Here is a 20569-nt window from a genome sequence, read left to right as displayed (position 1 = left end):
GCGTAGGGCAACCAAGATGATTATGGGACTGGAGCATCTCCCTTATGAGGAAAGGCTGAAAGAGCTGGGACTCTTTAGCCTGGAGAAGAGAAGGCTGAGGGGAGACCTTATTATGGCATACAAGTATCTAAAGGGCGGGTTTAAGGAGGATGGAGCCAGACTCTTCTCAGTGGTTCCCAGTGACAGGACGAGGGGCAATGGGCACAAGCTAGAACATAGGAAGTTCCATTCAAATACACGGAAAAACTTCTTTACAGTGAGGGTGACAGAGCACTGGAACAGGCTGCCCAGGGAGGTTGTGGAGTCCCCTTCTCTGGAGATTTTCATGACCTGCCTGGATGCAGCCCTGAGGGATGTGCTTTAGGCAATCCTGCTCTAGCAGGGGAGTTGGACTAGATGATCTCTAGAGGTCCCTTCCAACTCTGAAGTTTCTGTGATTCTGTGTGATTCTGTGAATCAGCTCACTGACAAAAAAGCTTTTGCAACTGAAGGCTTCCATGTGTGCTAAGACAGAAACTATTTTCAAATGAAGCTGAAACAAAGGGCATGATTTATCTTTGTTTCAAACAAAAAAAAAAGATAAATAAAAGAGAGAGGAAAAAAGAAGTAGGGCATAGTTAAGGCTTCTATACTACTAATGTGAGACCACTGAGGTTTTCCTTATTGCCTTCTCTCAGTCCACAGTAGAATTGAACAAAAGATTTTTATGCCTTGTGGAGTCATTTGAACAGAAGAGCAAGACCATCAGCTGGAGAAAAACATTATCAATGTGTTTGGTGCTTTTAACCCAAGACAATTTCCTATTTTTCTCTGTAGAAGTACTGCCCACAATTAGCCATTTCATATTTAATCTTAATGAAATCAATTACATTATTTTCTGTTATACTGTTATTCTTTCTTTAAATTGTGAGAGAAATTTGTAGAACCAATGAACTTCTAGATCATTTTTATCAATTAGCCACAAAAAATTTGTAATATTTATGTCATCATACTGCCTCTGCCAAGGAAGGGGGAAAGTATGATAACAATAAATCACATTAAAAGTATGTAAAGACAACTTACAATCTGTTTTGTAACTTTATAATTTTGTAATTTTATAGTGTGGCTTGACCCATGACACAAATCTTTCTTAAAGAATCACATCTGTATTCCTTATATTCCACTGTCCATACTTAAACTGAGGATAAATCTTCAGTCAGTTCATTTCTTATCTTAAAGACGGGCTAACGGCACAGTGTGTCCTGGAAAGGAGTTCTTTTCTATAATCAAGGCAATTGAAATTGGAATAAAACCTTGCCATGCCGATTTTAGGAACATTGAGTAGGTTTGGACAGTTAGAAGATAATCATTCTCACTTGCAGCAGAGATATATTATGCTTTATATTTAAGTATGCATTAAATTCCAAATTTACATAAAAAATATACTAAGGTTATTGTCTTATTGTTAAGAAGCACTAATTCATTCCACAATTGCTGTGTAATCTTCTACATGAGATATATCCAAGTACTCCTGACATTTTAGATTATATTTCTAAACACAGAAAGACTCTGAATGCCAACAGCGCCCAACAAACATTAAAAAAATCACAGCTGCTCACTATCTTTGAAAATAAGACACTATTCACAGTAGTATTACTCATTTAATGTGTCAAAATGTGTTTCTAAGTGCCCATTTTCAGGTCACTGTGTTTTAATTAGACACAAGGTTATGTATTGAATAGACAGAAGCTGATAGGGCTTGGAAAACAAAGTCCCTAACATACTAAACCAAGTGTATTAGAACACCAAATTTAAAATTCAACTGGCCAAGGAGGCACAGTGGCAGACAGACGTGGCGTATCCTATTCAGCAACAGTTAACAAAAAAATAGAACTGAGCAATATTAGTAAAAATCACAAAATTGTGATAAGCCTGATAACTAATAATGCTGGCACAGAGCATATCAGCATTTTAAAATTGTATTAAGGACTGTACCTAGATCAAAATGGTGACAGCGGTAATTCACTGTAATTCACTGTTCCATAGTGAGGAAAGGTAGTGATGTCATTCATGTCAAGAGACTAAGCTAAACTCATGTTTCAAGAAGAAAAAAAAAGCAGTTCAAGAACTAAAACAGAAGCAATTGACAGTAGCCATGAAATAGTTATTAGGGAGGGGAAATCTAACAGAAAAAAAAAAAAAGTATGGTAGCTAGAAATCAGCACCTAAATTACTCAAAATACCAAGATCGACTGAAGTCTGAAGTTACATTACATATGATATTAGGAAGCTATTTTCTTTGAAATAAAGTGAGTGGTGGGTATTTCTAGAAGACGGAAAAAATTACATGTGAAATATATAGGTTTAATCTGATTAATTCCTCCCTTCCAACGTTATGCTGAAATGTGTGCGTTATCTAATTAACTTAATGAAAATAGGGATAAAAAGTCATAGCAAAATACAGTCATTTAGCTTTTTACAATATCTAAGGCCTAGACCATGACAGAATTACTGTAATTTTCAAGTTGTCATGCTTTTTCGCTTTCTCAAGCAGGTAAAATTCAATTATGAGTTTTTCTGAACTATATGCTTTCTCTTATTGTAGAACTATTCTAACAGAAAATTTTATTATAGCTTAGCCAAAGAAGGAGCTTATTTCTCAGAGTCTAGTATTAGAAGAATTTCTGTGGACAGACATTTAAGAAAGGATTATTTTTCCTGCACATTAAGTTATGTTCTTTGAGAATCCCAGTCTCAGCTCTCAGTGTCAAAAAACAACCATAGTATCTTGATTCCAATGGCTTTAAATTTAAAAACTAGAAATAGGTGGAAACTGATTCAGAATACTTATTTATGGAATGTATCCCTACACATGACATTAAGTTATTGAGACATAAAATCTGAGAAGAACTCCACATGTCCAAGTAGCAGGCTTCATTGCTCTTACAAATATATCAATTTAGAATTTTCTAATCTAAATTTTGAAGTCGATTATGATCACACTGACAAAAATTCAATTGAGCATTTTCCCAATATTGACTAAGAGCCTTTTCCTACAATTCATGCATCAGCTGCTGAAATTTTCTCACTAACAAAGAAAAAATGCAAATCTTCAGATGAATGTTAAGATTTCTAAAGAAATAAATTAATCTAGTATGTTAGTCTGTTGAGATAAATCACAGAATGGTAGGGGCTGGAAGGGACCTCTGGAGATCATCTAGTCCAAGCCCCCTGCCAGAGCAGGGTCACCCAGAGCAGGTTGCACAGGAACGCGTCCAGGCAGGTTTTGAATGTCTCCAGAGACGGAGACTCCACCACCTCTCTGGGCAGCCTGTGCCAGTGCTCTGCCACCCTCAGGGTAAAGAAGTTCCTCCTCATGTTTAGGTGGAGCTTCCTATGTTTGAGTTTGTGCCCATTACCTCTTGTCCTATTGCAGGGTACCACTGAAAAGAGCCTGGCTCCATCCTCCTGACACCCACCCCTTGAGTATTTATAAGTATTGATAAGATCCCCCCTCAAATGAATCATGAAACATGAAGTTCTGAAACATGGAAGAATTCATTTTATGACGTATAAACATACTTACAGTTTCACATGTAAGACATCTGGTTTCATTAGTTAATGTTCCCTGAAAGATTTCATGAACCCAGGTTGGGTCTGGCGGGCTGTTATTTTCATTGTCAATGTTGCCATTAGGTAGGCGACCATTTTGTTTCTCTTGTTTTCTCTCCTCTTGCAAGATATCCGCAATTGTATTTAATAGATAGTTTAAGAACTCATGTGCATCTTGTTGCATGTAGTTATCAAAAAGCTCTACAAGATAAAACAACAGAAGATTTTCTTTAATTAACTGGTTAGTGCTACACTATAAAAAAGTTTTTAAAAGAAGTCGAATTTCAAAACCAGTCTTCATTTCATGTCTTGAATCATTCATGGCAATACAACACCAACCCAAAACGCATGCTTCAACAACTAAGCCAAAAATATAGGGGGTGGGAACAGGGGAGGGCAAGTCAGCTTACATTCGCAGAAATCTCCCAGCTGATCAGAATTAACAGAAGAGTGAACCATTCTGCAAGAAAACACAGGTCTACATATAGTGCCGCCTGAAATGTTATAGCTTATCCCATCCAGTCTCCAGATGACAGGTCACGATGATCTGGATCCCCTACAGGGGCTATGCTATCTCTGCCAAGCTTAGGTCAATGTCTTGGATAACAGAGGGCATCTCAAATGGCATTAGATGTTGATATCTTCCAGAAATGAACTGGGAAATTATGACAGGAAATGTTTCATTGTCTATATGTTCCGTCACAGGAAGAACATGAACAATAAATGCTCAAAACATTGCTTTATTTATTTTCATTTTAGGGTTTTCAGTCCACTGCTGCTCTGTCATAAGCACAGTGTCATCAATACTAGAATGTCATCAATACAATGAAAAGAAGATTAAAAACTTAAAGATATATATTTATATCTTTATAAAGAAATATATTTAAACAACCATTTTATTTCTCAAAGTTCTTTAAGTAAGGTAGTATTTGTAGAAGCCATGTCAAATTAGCCTAAAGTTCTATCCACAGCAAGAACAAACAGGTTTCAAATTAGGACTTCGAGTAATAGACAGATTTTTCTTTGAAGATCCAAAATACTGCTTCTGGCGATTGGTATACGGGCACCTCTATTACCGGTGGACTTGTTGGATAGATAATAATGGATTCACTATGCTTTCTGTTTCATGTCCTCAGTTTGTCAACATCTCTAAGCATAATAGTTTTAGGATTAATTCAGTGGAAGGAGAACAGTTTCACTGGCACATACTTGTGATGTATAGCAATGATACAGATTAAAGCACAAATCTGAACTCTCTTACAGAAAGTCTGTCTAGTCTACTCTCTTGTTTATGTTCAAATTGGTACTACCCTGAAAACATTGTTTATTTTAGTCCCCTGGGATAACAACCTGAGAAATCCTTTGCTGTCACAAATCCTCATATTAGGAATGGGACTAAGAAAACCATAAAGACATGAGTCAGATTTAGTAATAGTTACCTCTTCTCTCTATGACTAGGAATTGTTACAAGGACATGTACCTGCCAGTTTAAAAAGCATCCTATATCGCTAGCTAATAACATACAAGTCTTTTAACGTACAATTACTTCAATTAATTGTAACTTGCAATTTGCTTGTAGCAATACTAAGAGACTGGCCTTCAGTGGAGGGATGGTTCCCAGGACTGGAAAGATGAAGCACAAAGATATTCATTGAAGCTTAAGTTTTGAAGTCCATACAGGGATTGCATGGAAGCTTTACTATAATTCGCTTGATGGCATCCAGGAGTAAACTCCAAATAGGAAAAATAATAATAATAATAATAATCCTGAGTTATTAGCAAAGTAGGAGAATTGGATGCTGATCTAGATCATTTGAACAGCTTAAGTAATGCAATAGGTCAGCCACGAGTACGAACCAAGTAGTTTATTTAATGAACTACTACACTATTTTAGAGAAGTAAGAATAAGTTCAACTCTGAATCTAGCCAACTATTAAGGTCTTTATTTAATCAAGTAAATCAAGGCAGAACAAGAGCTAAAAGTATCTTGAGGTGAAACATTTCAGAGATTCTTTACAGTGTTACATCATGGACCTCTCAGCGCTATGTGTCCAGTCAGTAAATTAGCATTAAATACAACAGAATGAAAGCTACACATTGTTCATTTTATGATTAGAAGAAATTTAAGTAAACATAACAGTATACCTTCAGCTGACTTCAAGTCAGCAGCTGCTGCCCAGTCAGTTAAGCTTTAAGGTCATTAATATATGTATGTTGTATTCAGACTTTGAAAATAAAGATGGAATAGCAGCATTGTGGTCTGGAATACATTAAGATTACCTTCTCAGTCATCACTCTGGTATAGCTGGATACTGACTGGAATAGAATCTAGATCAGCGTTGCTTACCTACCTGATTCTTTAACTCTTCTTTAAAACTCAAAATTGTATACCTTTACAATAAGCTCTTCATAGCATATATGATGTCCTGACAATTTACGCTGCCTGACAATTTAGCCATTTATTTGTAGAAAAGGTGAAAGTATCATCATTAAGAGAGATCCAAAAGCCAACAAAAGCTGAACTTTCACATCTGATTTCTCTAATGAAGATTTTCCAATTGCCTTCCCCTGCTTAGAATTTTAACATCATGACATAATTAAGCATTAAAAAGAACTCTTTCTAAAAAGAACTTAATGGCTCCTGTGGTTTACTTTCTGCTTTCCGTTTGAACCATTCTCCACGTTCGTCATAGTTAGTCAACAGTCATTGACATAATTAACTACTTCCATAAATTCAGCAACATACAAGCATACTGAGTCAAATATACTTACCGAAGAATTGAATGACAGTTTTCTATTCTGCATAGGTAAGAGATTGTACATTACCTGAAAGCTTTTTTTCAAAAAATATTATTACAACTCATGGTGTGCATTTGCTGGAAGGGTCACTTCAAATTAGAAATGTCATTATACTCCTTTAGTTCTTGTTTTCACTACAGAGATATTCATCATAACATTTAAACACCTTTTTAGTCTGCATATATAGTCTTGGAGAGACTATACAACAGTGTAATAATGTCTATTGCAGCAGTGTTAAATATGGTACCTCACACAGTTTGTTATTATTACAAGGTTTCATTTACATTTTAATATGGAATTATTTTCTAAAACATTTCAACTAATTAGCCCTGCAGATAAGAAACAAGAAATGGTTAAAATCTCTGGAAATCTCTTGAAATTTAGGATATCAATGACAATAAAAAAAATTATCCAAAACTACTTCGTGATTTTAAAATTTATTAATCCTTTAAAAAGTAGGTCAACTAAGTATTGCAGAAATTCTCATGGAATTTAAAAATTTGTGGGGTTTTAAGCTAGATTCTTGCAGGGAAGTCTTAATGTCCTTTCCACACACTCAGGAGACCGATTCCTCCATTCAGAGAGTAATGTGTTTTTTAAACAGGGAACAAAAGTTTTAGAGTGAATTATGATTATAAAAATACAATTCATAGAAAGGCAAAATTAGCAAGCAATTTCATAAGCAGTCACTGACTATACACTCAGTTCTACATGAAGAGAGAGAGACAAGGATTCTCCCTCAAAATGGCTCCAGAATTATAAGGTGAATAAGGGTCACCTCTTTGTTCTACTGCAGGACCAAGAACACCTTCCATGCATAACAAATATGTAGGTATTCCGCTATGTCATCTTCAGAATTAAACCATAATTCCTATGATTATTACACAAGAAAAAGAAAAAAAAGTTACCATTTTCTTTTCGTAATCTTGTTATAAATTTCTTGGGAGGTATTACTCCAACTTTTTTCTTCTGGGTGGCTATACTGTGGAAGAGATCGGCTAAGCACGTAAGGAGATTCTCTTTTTTTCTTGGTTGACTCTTGTATGCTAAGACTTTGTCTCGAAATGGTCGACAAAAATAAAGTGCCTGAAGAACTGAATTGCAGTAGCATGTATTCCCGAACTATAAAATAAGAGAGAGATTTATTAGTCTCCATTGTATTACTGTAGAGAGGTAAAATTAAAGCCAAAGTATAAGAGAATGCATAAGCAGGGGCAAATTTTCTGTAAGTCATTTCTTCTTGACTTTAAGATAGTACACCGTACTTCTGTTTTACAAGGATTAAAAAGTACGCTGTAAGTAAATGCAAGAAAAACCTAGGTAAACTTGAACAATACTATATGATTTTGTCTCACTTTTAAATTTAATTTATTAGTCATATTTTGCATTTACTTGGGTCAATGTTCAACAAATACCACCAATGTCACAGCTCCTAAAATATGTCCAGGTAAAAATATCTATCCATCTACAGCAAGTCAGCCACAACAGTAAAAAACAGGCACAGCATGATCTTGTACTGTGAAGAAATTCAGCTGTAAATTGAGAGCTTCTCAGACACTTCAGAAATTGGATTCTCCAAATCTTATTACTTGTGATCAAAGTCAGAAATAACTGCTTTAACCTGTTCCTACATTTTCAGTTCTCATTTTAGGGTGACAGGATTCGCATTCAGAGTTTGCTTAAAACAATACAACACGGCTTGTTCAGGATTCAAAGCGATGGCACGGTTGGTAGTTTCAAATCGAGACTGAAAGGAAAAGACTGCACAATTTGGACACACACATTTTGAAGGAGGCAAGCCACTGAACTGAAAGGGGGCAGTTAGAAAAGCATCCATAACCCGCTTTGTATCAGGACACTCCAGATGTCCCTCTTCCCCAGACTCTTTCCAGCTCTTAGGCACTTGAGCCTTGTGATCATTGACACTGTCTCCAGCTCACCCCAATGCTGCAAACCTCCCCTTCACCTCTGCGAAGGCATCATGAGCTGCCACTCTCAATGAGCCACTCTCAATTTTATGCTGCCCTCCTCCAGTGAAACCTATTATCTAACACTGAAATTGTGAGAAAAATCTTTATAAGGCCCTCAGCAAGTAATCCAACCTTTCAGCTGCAGTCATTCAACCTGCAAATTGAAGTACGCACCTACTACACACATTCTGTAAAATGTGAAAATAATGTTCATATTTACATTTTAAATAAATAAAGATAGTAGCATATACGGGTAGCAAATTCTAAGACTATATTTTGATGGGGAGACTGTTATATAGCAAAACCAGTGCATTTAGAGATATTTTAAGAGCAGGTTCTTTCAACAGAGAAAAAGAACTAAAAGCTTTTACATCTTAGGAATAACAGGGAAGTAACTGTTTTTTGCTCTCTCCTGATTAAGACAATGACAAACAAGCGCACCGTGCAATTTAATCACAAAACTGGAAAGTAAATTGTTTTCCTTTATTTGAAATTAATGAAATATGAAGAAGTACTTTCCAAATACACAAGACACACTCAAAGAATGAGAAAGAAGTGTATTTTAAAAAAATTATTAATTACTTTTAAGATGTCCATATTAAAAAGTGAGGAAATTAAAGTCCATCTTTTTTTTTTCCTTAAGCTAGGGAAAATGCTTATATTAGCTTCTTTGTGGTCCAAATCTGCACTCAAGCAGCTCAATGGACTTAAGAGAAAAAACAGGGCTTTTTCCTTAAAGGAAGCAGATGAAATCACACAGTAGTTTATGTCAAAACATTTAATATTGTAAGCTAACTATTTATGAGTTTATAATTAAAAATAGCCATAAAAAGAGATTCACATTAAAATGATAAGAAAGTTCTTAAAATTAAATCGAATGGGAAAAGTGATAAAATTTCTACAGCAAGTGTCAAAAGATGAAAAGGCAGCAAATTAGAAATTTCATAACATTCCAATTTTAAAAAGGAACAATCTGATGATAAATTAATTAGAATGGCAAACATGCAGTGAGAGACGACCAAAATATAAAGCAACAGAGAACTCAGAACACTGAACAAAATTCAGATTAATTTAATATGAATGTATGTTAACCTACATGCCTGTGGGTAGGAAATAAAAGCAAGCAGATTAAGTTCATAAAAGGTTTTCCTCAACAAAATTCAGAAAGACAGTAGGCAACAGAAGACTGTTTGAAAACAAACTCCTGAAGAAAATTTAATTAGTTCACATTTGTTTTATACTTAAAGCATCAGTCTTCATTGCTTCAAAACCTAAAATCTTTTCAAAATAAAAGCTTCCAATCATCAAAAAATTATAATGGTACCTCTACTAAAAAACAAGGGGGAAAAGGTGGGGAGGTTTCCAGACTAAGTAAATAGGGAATTTGCTACATGAAAAAACACTGGTCTTACCACCATTATTACTTTACTTCTCAGCTTTGACTCCAATACAAAAGCACACCCCCCATTTAGAAAACACCCAAGACCGTGCTCCAGTCTCCCCATCCTCCCGCCACCTACTGAACGCCTATTCTTTGCTTTCAAATTCTGCTTCTTCAATACTCTGCTCTCCTGCTAACCTGGCCAACAGACACCTTCCTTGTCCCCTCACTTTACAGTTAGCACTGCCTCAGAAGCACAGTAGAAAACTATAATAAAGACCATCATTGTAATTTTGTATCTTAAACTGTCAGCCTGTACAGAATAGTGAAACTCCTCTATCTCGTTCAGAGAGATGTAATAGAGACCATATACAGCAGAGTTATTTTAACTCATGTTTTCAACCGGTTTATTGCTTGCCTCCTTGTTTCTGTGCGGACCACCTTAAGATGTGCATATTTAAGAAAAGTAAAAAAACAAATTTTCTCTTTTTTCAGTTTATATTGTTCTTCTGTTCTAAATTCTGAGAAATCAGATTATTTATTTTCACAAAAACACTGCACACCCCTCTTTTTTTTTTTTTAAATTCCCAAACAACACCCAAACCTGTGTGGAAATAAAAAAAAAATAAACGACACAGTCAGGAAAGTTGCAACAAGACCACCACACACTCACTAAGCCTTATAGCCTTATAGTTTACTCTTGAGATGCAGCATACTACTGGGAAGAACCTTTGATGTTGAACCACACAGACCTACAAAAATGAACAAGAGGTCTAAAAGAACTTAGATCTGCTTAAAACACTGTCTTTGTGCAGCACTAGGATTCCTCCCAGCTCTGATGCACTGGCAGCTCTGACAACTTTATTTGTTGCAATGGGCCACATCAGTAAATAGGATTTCTCCAAAACACACACCCATTGCAAGAGACTGAATAAGCAAACTTTCTGCTCTAGAAGTCTGGTAAACCGATGAAGAGGTACCAGAGTAGCTCTTATGAGATTAAAAATGTTAATTATTTCATATTTATTGGATAAAATCATTGATTTAACTTGTGAAGCACGTTGATTTGAATAATTTGCATTACTGCGCCGTAGAGGGAAAGAATGACAGGGAGACTGGGATGTTCCTGATTGTCCATGTGCATGGGACATCATACTAATAACATTTTCATCTTATCATGTATCTTGAATATTTCCTGCTGATTTAGTGAATGGTATTGTTCCTTCAAGAGTAAGCTGAATTTTCCATTTAGTCTGACAGAATCAAACATCCCATCAACCATCTGGTCTTCCATATGCTTCCCATAATTGCCCTTTCTTAATTCTTCTTTTACCTCTCAAATTGTTCTATTAGCGCATCCTCTGAATAATCCCTAGATTCTGCCACAAAGCTGAAGAGGAGATGAGACAGTGTTTCCGCCTTCTCTTCTTTTACACTACCTCTAGATAAACACTACGTTTACAATTGACAGATCTCTCTTTCAAAATTGTCATCTTTATCTGAAATTCTGTCCTGCATTCCAGACATCTCAAATGGCTAGCTATCACACAACTGGCAGAGAGCTATTGATTTCCACATTATCTCCATTTTTTCCATTACTCTGGACATAGTTAGGACAAACAAAATCGATAAACAAATTAGAAAAATTTAGCAGTAAATGTTAACGAACTCTAAGAGCTTCACTTCTTGTAATTGCTATAAAACAATTACAGAAATCAATGAAGGCATAAATTGTGATTTCTATCACTTCACTATGATTTCTATCTTCACTGTGATTTCTATCGCTAAAGATAGAAATCTTTATTATCTAATTAACTAATATTTCTTTTAATTATCATTAGCTCAGTTATTCTTTCTGAATGGCCATTGGCCATAGTTTGCTAATGAAGATGTCACTACCTTTCCGTTTCCAGGTAGATTTAAATTCTGCAAGCTTATTACACATTTATGGCATATTCATACTGTGTTAGTAAACACAATCTGTATAATGGATCTGATAACCATCCAAGCAACAATATGACTGAATTTCCTTAGCCAGCCACCGTACGTGAAAAACACAGCACCAATGTGCCGTAGGTGTAACAGAATCCCACTTCACAATTTGTTACAATTCAAAGAAGTTTGGTCCATAAAACTTTATTGTTTGAAGCTAAAATAAGCAACATTCCTGTACTACACAGAAAGTTAAGAGATACCTTAGTTGCCTCCCTCTTATGTGTATGGTTGAGGACAATGACTTAAAGACAGTTCTCTCCTCAAATTGCCTACTCCCTCTGGACTACAGAAAGCCAGAATGTGTTGACATTCATTATATATTAGGAAGATTGTCTTTTATCAAAACTTTTCTTAAGGGTACAAAATATGTAAAACTTAGGTGTACAATACAATTTTACTGTTAAGTCTTAATGTAATACATGTATACAACTACAGTTATAACAGATACACTGTATAGGCTAAAAGACTGGTCTTTTCTATTGAATAAAGTACATAAAATAGAACAGATTTTGTAATGAAATGTAAATGCACGTTTTGATGACCTGAGCTCATTAATATGCTCATAATATAAATATTCAGTCCTATTAAATGTCAACAAAGAAAAACATTAGTGGAAAATAATAACCCACTCCTGGACAAGTTTAATTATTAACAAGAACACATTTTATGTTCAACGTTTCTTTCTCCAAATACACAGCAAGTAGGAAAGGGGAGCCAGAGTACCATTCTGGATATTCCAAAAGCTTGGGCCACTTCATATTGGATTTTTTTTATTTTTTTAAACTTTATTTTCCCTATATTTTGGGCTAATCTGAGCAAGAAGCCTCATATTTGAAGACGTTAAAAATCTCAAAGTGGTTAGTACCATATAGTACCATAGAAAAGGAGGAAGACAAAGACTTAAGCTAAGCCACTGCTGAAAAAAAAATGCCAGTGTTATAAAAAGACAAGGCCAAGACAACATAAGCTTTTTGCACATTGCCATAGTCTATAGTACAAGCTTTTAGAAGTGCCAGTCTCTTGAGAAAAAAACTTAGACATTTGATTGTTTAAGATTACTGTAAAGATGTTGCAAGTTTTCAAGTATTTCTTTTGTGTTTTTCTTCCTCTCTCTAGAAGAAGCATTTTAATGCCAAAAACAGGGGATACATTCAAAAAGGGACAGTGAGGCAGCAGTTATATCAACCAGTATTTTAGGCACAAGTTACCCTTAATAGATTTTGTACACAGAAAATAAACACTGCAACAATATTCATTCTATTTTGAGATATGAGCAAATCCTCTCTGGACTTGGACAAGAAATTACAAAAACAAGTTATCTGTCAACAGAATAACAGTTTTGAAAAAACTATAACAGCAGCTTTGATGGAAAGCCTAAATTCTGCTATAGAACTAACAATGAGTATTAACAAACTACTGTATTTCCTCTTTTCAGAGAAACAACACATGATTTTGAAGGTATTTCAGCTTTCACGACAAAGGAAAAAATTACTAATAGCATTTGAGATGCATGTAAATTAGCTTATCAGCAAGAGTGTTTAGTGACTGCATAGCGCATACTGGGATTGCAGACTCCTGAACCATGTCAGTGCTATGCACCTAGAGGATGAGACATATGTTATAGTAGCAGGAAAGCATTAGAAGTAATTAGTTTCATTAAGAAAAGGAAGATGATAGCTCTTGTTAAATCAGCTTGGTTTAAATATGTACTTTCTGAAGCCCCAATACGGAAAATCATTTAATATTTCATTTTAGACAGAATAATGCAATTTCTAACAAGATATACTTTTCATGGGTAATACCAGAAATTATATGCAAATTATTCCTTAAAACTAATGATTGAGTTGAACAATTCAGTATGTTTTTTCCACGATTGCTTTCCCCTTTGGGCTCAGGATTTTTTTTAAATCTTAATACAAATATCAGATGCGAACACTTCATATCATCGACAGTCTTTCACACATTTTTTTTCTTTTACTGTATTTATTCACTTATTATGAACTACAAGCTACACATTTTAAACAGCTTTTTCAAAAGACTTATACATTTTAATAGCAAGAAAGTGATTTAAAAATACCCTACAATTAGTAAAATGAAATAAAGTATTAAAAACACAGTCCAATTTCAACAATTATTTCAGTAGCATGTATCAACGGATACACTGAATATTGAAACACATTTCAAGAAGTATACATATTCAATTACTACATCTTTCAGCAAAATATTTATGTACTCCGTTGCAGTCTTATAATTTAACAAATACACTTGTGGCATTTCAAAGCAATGTAGTTACGGACTGAAACTTACATTAACCAAACCAAAATAGTGCTCATTGACTGGAAATTGTTCCGGACCAATCTCTTTCTCCAAAGCTGAGGCATTGGCGCCCTAGAAAAATCAAAATCAGTAAAATATTAGTGTGGCAACTATGCAGACAGTGAATTTAACTAGTTGAGAAAAAGAAGTAAAGCTTTTTGGCAAGGATAAATGACTTGACCCTGAAAATTGTAAAATCAGTAACTGAAGCCATAGGTGGCAGCTCATACACGTCAGAGGCATCTAAAACACAGTCACAAGTATAAGTCTGGCCACAGCAGACATCTGGGGCAAAGAGCTGTTGTTCAAGAATGAGCTATGTTTTGTATCATTGGTACTGAGACACAGTAATGCTTTTCACATCATATTTCAATCCTAATTCTTAGATTTGCATACTGTCCATTTAGCTCAGGCAAATGTTTTAGTTGCCAAACAAACACTTTTTGATTTATTTTGATTTATGCGGGGGGGAGAGAACGAAACCAACAGAACAAACACCAAAACCAATCAACAAAACCCTGCTCACAACTACAGACCTTGCTAACACCAAACCAGTATCTTCAGCTCTCCCTCACTGAAGCTCTCTAGTCAGGAGGGAGGAAAACAAAAATAAATGATACTAAATATTGAAAACAGATGAAACATGTTCCTGTCTGTACTTTGGAGGGGGGGAAGAAAGTGGAGTTTGTGACCCAGCTCAACAATTGTACATGGCAAATTAAACAAAGTTGTTCTGTTACTCTATTGCTTAATGTGAAGACAAGCTTGTAGGCAGGATAATATTAGCCATGAATGCAGAAAAATTGGTCCTTTGAGCTCTCTGTTAGATTTGCACTCTCAGGATGCTTAGAATGTCCACAAAAATCATTACACACAGGTCTTAGAGCAGACAGCAAGTCTTCTGTGCCATAACTTAATACTTAGATACTTATAATAAAGAACCTAACACTCCTTTACCACCAGAAAATTATTCCAACAAAATCCAAAATACCTTAGAGATATGTGTTTCCAAATTCATTCTGTTCAAAAACACCTCAAAGTTATATAATTTTCATGTGTTTTCATGCAATTACACTCTTTTGATGTACTGTATTTACTATTTTCAGAGCAGATCTTCTTTAATAACAATTGCATTAATACAGTATTGCAAAGCAGGTGATACAAGGCCAAATGGTGAGCTCCTCTTAACAAGTGTGATTCTCATACTGTGTAGCACATTTCAGAAAAGGTTAAGAAATGCCAATTGTTTGTAAGAAGCAAAGAGATTGGTCTGTCTGCCTTACACTGAAAATATAAAATGTTCAAAGTGCTTTGTTAAATACCTTGAACTTTGTAATATTAAAAAACAGCACAGTACAGCTAGTGTTGGTGTGCATTACAAATGCTGCAGCCTTTGCCCAACAAATCTGTTGGGTCTGATCCTCAAAAATAAGTCAGAGAAGGTAACTTTTGTTACTCTGTGCTTCCAACCAATGACTGTTGAATGAAATGGTGCAATAAACATTGAGTTTCAAAAGAAAGAGAGGCTTTTTATTTAGAGACAGAAAAACCTCTACACTGGAAAATTCAGAGAACAAATAAAACTAGCTTGTTTCTATGAGCTCTTACACTGATTGCGTTATATATACATATCTCCTCTATCAACTAATACATGAGCATAAATATTCCAGTCTAAAATCAGGCTTAACTGAAGCTAAAATAGCACATAGTATACAGGAAAGAATCTTAAAAACTGATGCAACTCCTTCCCAAGAAGTTGTTTCTTTACACCAAAGATGTAGCAAATAGCTCCGGACATTACAACAATAAAATTAAATAAAAATTAAAAATTGCATTAAAAACAGTACGCAGGATTTCACAGATTAATTACAGACGGGGGAGGGAGACAGAATTAAAATCAGGACTGTTTCAAAATGTATAAAATTAAAATGAAACTCTGTTTCGTGGTATCTCATGACGTGACTGTGGTACTGCAGAACTTAAGTACGATTACACAATCTAGCTTAGTAGTTCTGAAACTGGATACAAGTGGTCAAAGGCCCATGAGGAGGTAACAACTTTAACAAGAGCAAAAGATATTGTAACTCCACACTTGCGACAGTACCGCTCTGCTCCATTCACAACACGGCCCGAGCTGCTTTTTCATCGGTCATATCCCCTGCAATTTTCCAGTACGATAAAGCCTCTCCTTTACTGGGGATTTGGCTGCAGGGCTTACTACTTCAGCAGCTGTTCTCAAAAGGTGATGTTGGTGGTAAGGAAAAGGGGTACAAAACCTCATTTAACGCACTCCACAACTTCTGAATATTTAATTTGCAGCCTTATTAAAATATACCCATGAACTCTGACAAGGTGGATATTATTTACAAATAAACTATATAAAAAAGGAACTGTGGAGGCCTTTTTATCCTATTGTTAAAATCTCTACTTCTTTAAAATAAATAAATTCAAGAGCAGACTTTTAGGAAATTCTTTCTCTTTTCTAAGCTACGGTGGAGTAACTGCTTTATTCTATCTTTGGAAGGAAGAATATTATGGTACAAACTTTGATGTTTCTGTTTTGTAAAGACTTCTACGCTGCATTTGGTTTTCCAGCACAATAAAGATCCTGACTTGGCAATGAGACAGACCCGCTAAGATACTCCAATATTGTTTTGGTTTTCTGATTATTCAAGGCTGTTTCATTCAAGGCTTAGACTTTCACATGATTTCAAAGCAGGGCATTACCTATGTTTGAATGCAGTTGTTTATGAATGTTTTATTACTACAAACCAACATGGATGTTTTACACCAATATAAAAACCCTCAAGCTACTTAGACTTTCCTCTACAGGTCTCTCTTTGTCTGTCATAAAGGATGTTATTCCTGCCCCTAAAGTAATCATTTATACTGTGCACAGTGTGCTGGTTGCAGAGAGCAAAGCTGGAAATGCATGTTCACATCTGACCCATAAAAGCTATTTTAAAACCTAACTATCCCTCACTATAAAACATTTCCCATTCAGCATTGAAGTACACAGTCCCAGCTGACTCTCCAATTATGCAAATACAGATGCAGAGAGAAAGCACTGCTGACACCACCAATTATCATGGTACCATATGATCTTCTGGACAACAAGACAGCAGAGGTTTAAGGCAGTAGTGGAGTCTATCTCTTTTCATCAGCCAAGATGGACTTACAGGACTTGGGATCTAGACTTGGGAGATTTCAGTCTGTGATGTATGCTGCAGAGTATAGAATTTCTTCCTCCGCCACTTAACTGGAATGTGGAAGATCCCAAAATTAGTATCTCTTTTTTGGGGGCTTTCTGAACAACTCATAAAATAGGTGCTCAGTCCCCACACAGCAACTTGGCTTTGACATTGTGCAGGGGACAGAAAGGAACATCATCAACTTTGGTCAGTACACTGACCTCCAGTTTCCCTACCCTCCTGAGCAGAAGCGTACGAGGTCATTTCCCAGAAGTGGGAAGAAACAGAGGCACAACAGAAGTACAAAAAAGCTCATATTGCAATAGTACTGGCATTTACCAGTTTTTGCATCATATTAGTATAAAACCTCTATGTCCCCAAACACTGCCTTACACTACCCTCCTTCCAGCACAGAGATAATTATCCAGGCATACAGAACACGTATTTGTCATAGTTAACACAATATAGCTTTATAAAGTGGAAAGTTTGGTAACTGAGGTGTATACACAAGAACACAACATGAAATCAAGATTTGCTGAACTTTTACTTGTTATTGAAAATGATCCTGGAAACAAAGTTAAAATATCAATGACTCACACATAATAAAAGTTAGGTATAAAGCTGAACTACTATACACTTCATCCTATATTTGACTTCAAACTGATATGAGATAAATCATGACTAATCTTAGTTTAATCACGTTAAAAATCAGTTGAATGTTTATTGCTTATCTCACCCAAGTTAAAGAAAAAGGCTATATTACTGGATTTATCAACGATCTCCTTAGATGCTAATTTCTTAAGGAAGGGATAAGAATACGTGTTAACCATGGAAGGCCTTTAATTAAGTTTCTCAAATATTATTTTCAAAAGAGCTCGAGGTTTCTATAAATTAACACATTTAACATTAACAAATGAGTGTTTCATTTCAGTTTACTGGAATCAAAGCCCAGAAAACACAGTGGGAGAGGAAAGTGTAGTATCTTTTAATTAAGTATAGTTGAATTTTCCTGATTTTCAAGTTTTACAGATACACATTTCCTCAAAGTTCTAAAATAAACTAAAAAAAACCCTGACACAGTACATTACAATGGAAAAGGGGAGAAAAATAAATAAAGTCCAGACTTATGATCTGGTTTTGTGTTTGTTTAGTTTTTCACTTGCTAAAGCAATAGTACTGTTCAAAGCCCGTTCCACTTTTATCATTGCCTTTTCTCACTGCCTCAGAGGTCACACTATGGTGGTGCTACATGTCGAACTAGCACTCCTGAGACACACACTAACAGCTAACATATGGATAAACTAATTGGAGACAATCTGTAAAGCTGTTGGTGCTTATGATCTGACATATACACTTTGGGTTTCAGAGGGGTTTTGACAGACTAGTTCTAGGCTGGCTCTGTGGCAGAACACCAGCTGCAGCTGAACTATGTTGCTTGATTCAGTTTCTTCCAAGAGGAATCTAATTTGTGTGCTCTAAGACCACTCCAGATGCAAACCAAAGTACGGTAAATTGGGATGCTTTGGAGAATCTCTTCAGAACTGCACACACCTTACCTGAACTAAAACACTAATGAAAATGCACCCAGCATTTGCCTAAAGAAAAAAAAAAGGCACCATACATTAAAAATACTGTCTAAAAGCGTGTCAGCAAGCAGGCAAACAATTAAAGTGTCCTACCTTGTTGTTATCATCCACCCTAGTAGGGAGCATTTATCTTACAAAGACGTGATTCACAAACAGCCTAATGTGCTTTGAAGATTATACTGGTGTCAGTCTTATTGGGGTGGGGTAGGGGGAGGTTGATCTATCCCTTTCTAGAATAAATACCAGTTGATAACTCCGTGGGTCATCTTTTCAGTAGTTTGCTGTAACAGCTTTATCCTCTAGCTTTATTGACTTGTAAATACCCTGATTAAAACCAAAACTTTCACATTTAAAAGAAATTTCTTATCTCAAGACTTCAATTTGTTGTCAAAATTCTGAAAATCCATTTCTCCCTTCACACATGTACTATGCTAGATCCTTCCCTACAATGCTCTCTACCTCCCTCAAGAAGCAAGGAACGACAAAGATAACTAAGCCATGTTGCATAGGTATATGTAAGCCCAATTTTTCAAACATGACCTTACCTATAGGTAAGTGAAAAACAACAAAAACCCTCCCACAACACAGAATTTTCATTCTTCCTAGTGACAGAAAGGCATTACAAGTAAAAGGGAAACTCACTAACCAAGAATAGCAATGTTTTCCTGAACAAGAATAAAACATTACAAGTCTAAAATTAATTTAATTATTTATAATTGGCAAAGATAAATGTCAGTATAGAAGCATTCATTTACTAGTTTTTTCACCTTTTTTGCCGTGTATTAGAAGATTCTTCCTTGTCTGTGCCACTAGTGAAAGTATACAGAATGTCATAGCCTACACTAACTAATGCAATGTGACTGATGGAATCTTCTGCTAAAGAAGAAATACATAATTCTACTCTTCCAGTTATGTTTTACCAGAACACGTGAATTCATACTTTTCCATGTATTTATACGAATCAGGATTAAGAACAAACAGAATGGCTATATTAAATGAGTTTATATCTGGTGCTTCAACGGCTAACCAAAATGGAAATGCATACTGTTTCTAGCCCAGGAAGCAGAAATGGAATATGCTGAGTGGGATTCAATAATCCTTGCTGTTCTTTTACTTGCAATAGAAAACACATTAGTAATACACAACTTGATAACCTAACTATGAAATATTTGGATAGTTTCTGTTCATATTTTTCAAATACTTACAAATAGCGTTATTTTCTTAACTAATTAGTTTAAGACACAGTCCTGTACATTCTAATCATGGGCAGCTAAGACAAAAGGGCTTTTATTTAGTACAAAGCAAAACCATCTCTGCCTGGGTAAGGAGAACAACAGCATAGCACAAAATTACCTTCTCTTCACTTTTGGTATGTCTACCACACCCATCTTTTTGAGCCCCACTGAGCAAACACAAACTATTTTTCTTCACAGCAACTAGATAATAGTCATACTTCCTTCTGTTTCAAATACTGAAGTCAAAGATAAGTTACGCTCACATATGAGGCTCAGAGCCTCATCAAGACCAGGCTTGACAAGGCTCTGAGCAACCTGATCTAGTTGAAGATGTCCCTGCTTACTGCAGGGGAGTTGGACTAGATGACCTTTGAAGATCCTTTCGAACCCAACACATTCTATGATTCTATGAGGCTGAGACTTGGAGAATTAAGGCTTTGGGCTTGTCTTTTTCATAGAATGGATCTTCAAAACATGAAAAGACATAATGATACTTCTACAATTC

At 35.5% G+C, this 20569-nt stretch overlaps 1 protein-coding gene across 2 annotated transcripts in view; it reads right to left on the bottom strand.

Annotated features, from left to right (window-relative positions):
- Positions 1–20569, bottom strand: part of USP12 (ubiquitin specific peptidase 12) — a 48181-nt gene that overhangs the window by 21254 nt on the left and 6358 nt on the right. For both annotated transcript variants that reach the window (XM_074568775.1, XM_074568781.1), the window contains exons 2-4: positions 14044–14124; positions 7299–7512; positions 3566–3792 (exon numbers count right to left, since the gene is read on the bottom strand). In XM_074568775.1, coding sequence (XP_074424876.1) covers positions 3566–3792; positions 7299–7512; positions 14044–14124 — 522 coding nt within the window. The remainder of the gene's footprint in view (positions 1–3565; positions 3793–7298; positions 7513–14043; positions 14125–20569) is intronic.

This window comes from Larus michahellis, chromosome 1 (assembly GCF_964199755.1).
Source record: "Larus michahellis chromosome 1, bLarMic1.1, whole genome shotgun sequence".
Classification (NCBI taxonomy): Eukaryota; Metazoa; Chordata; class Aves; order Charadriiformes; family Laridae; genus Larus; species Larus michahellis.
The sequence above is the reverse complement of the archived record's forward strand: the minus strand, read 5'-3'. Positions and strand labels throughout refer to the sequence as shown.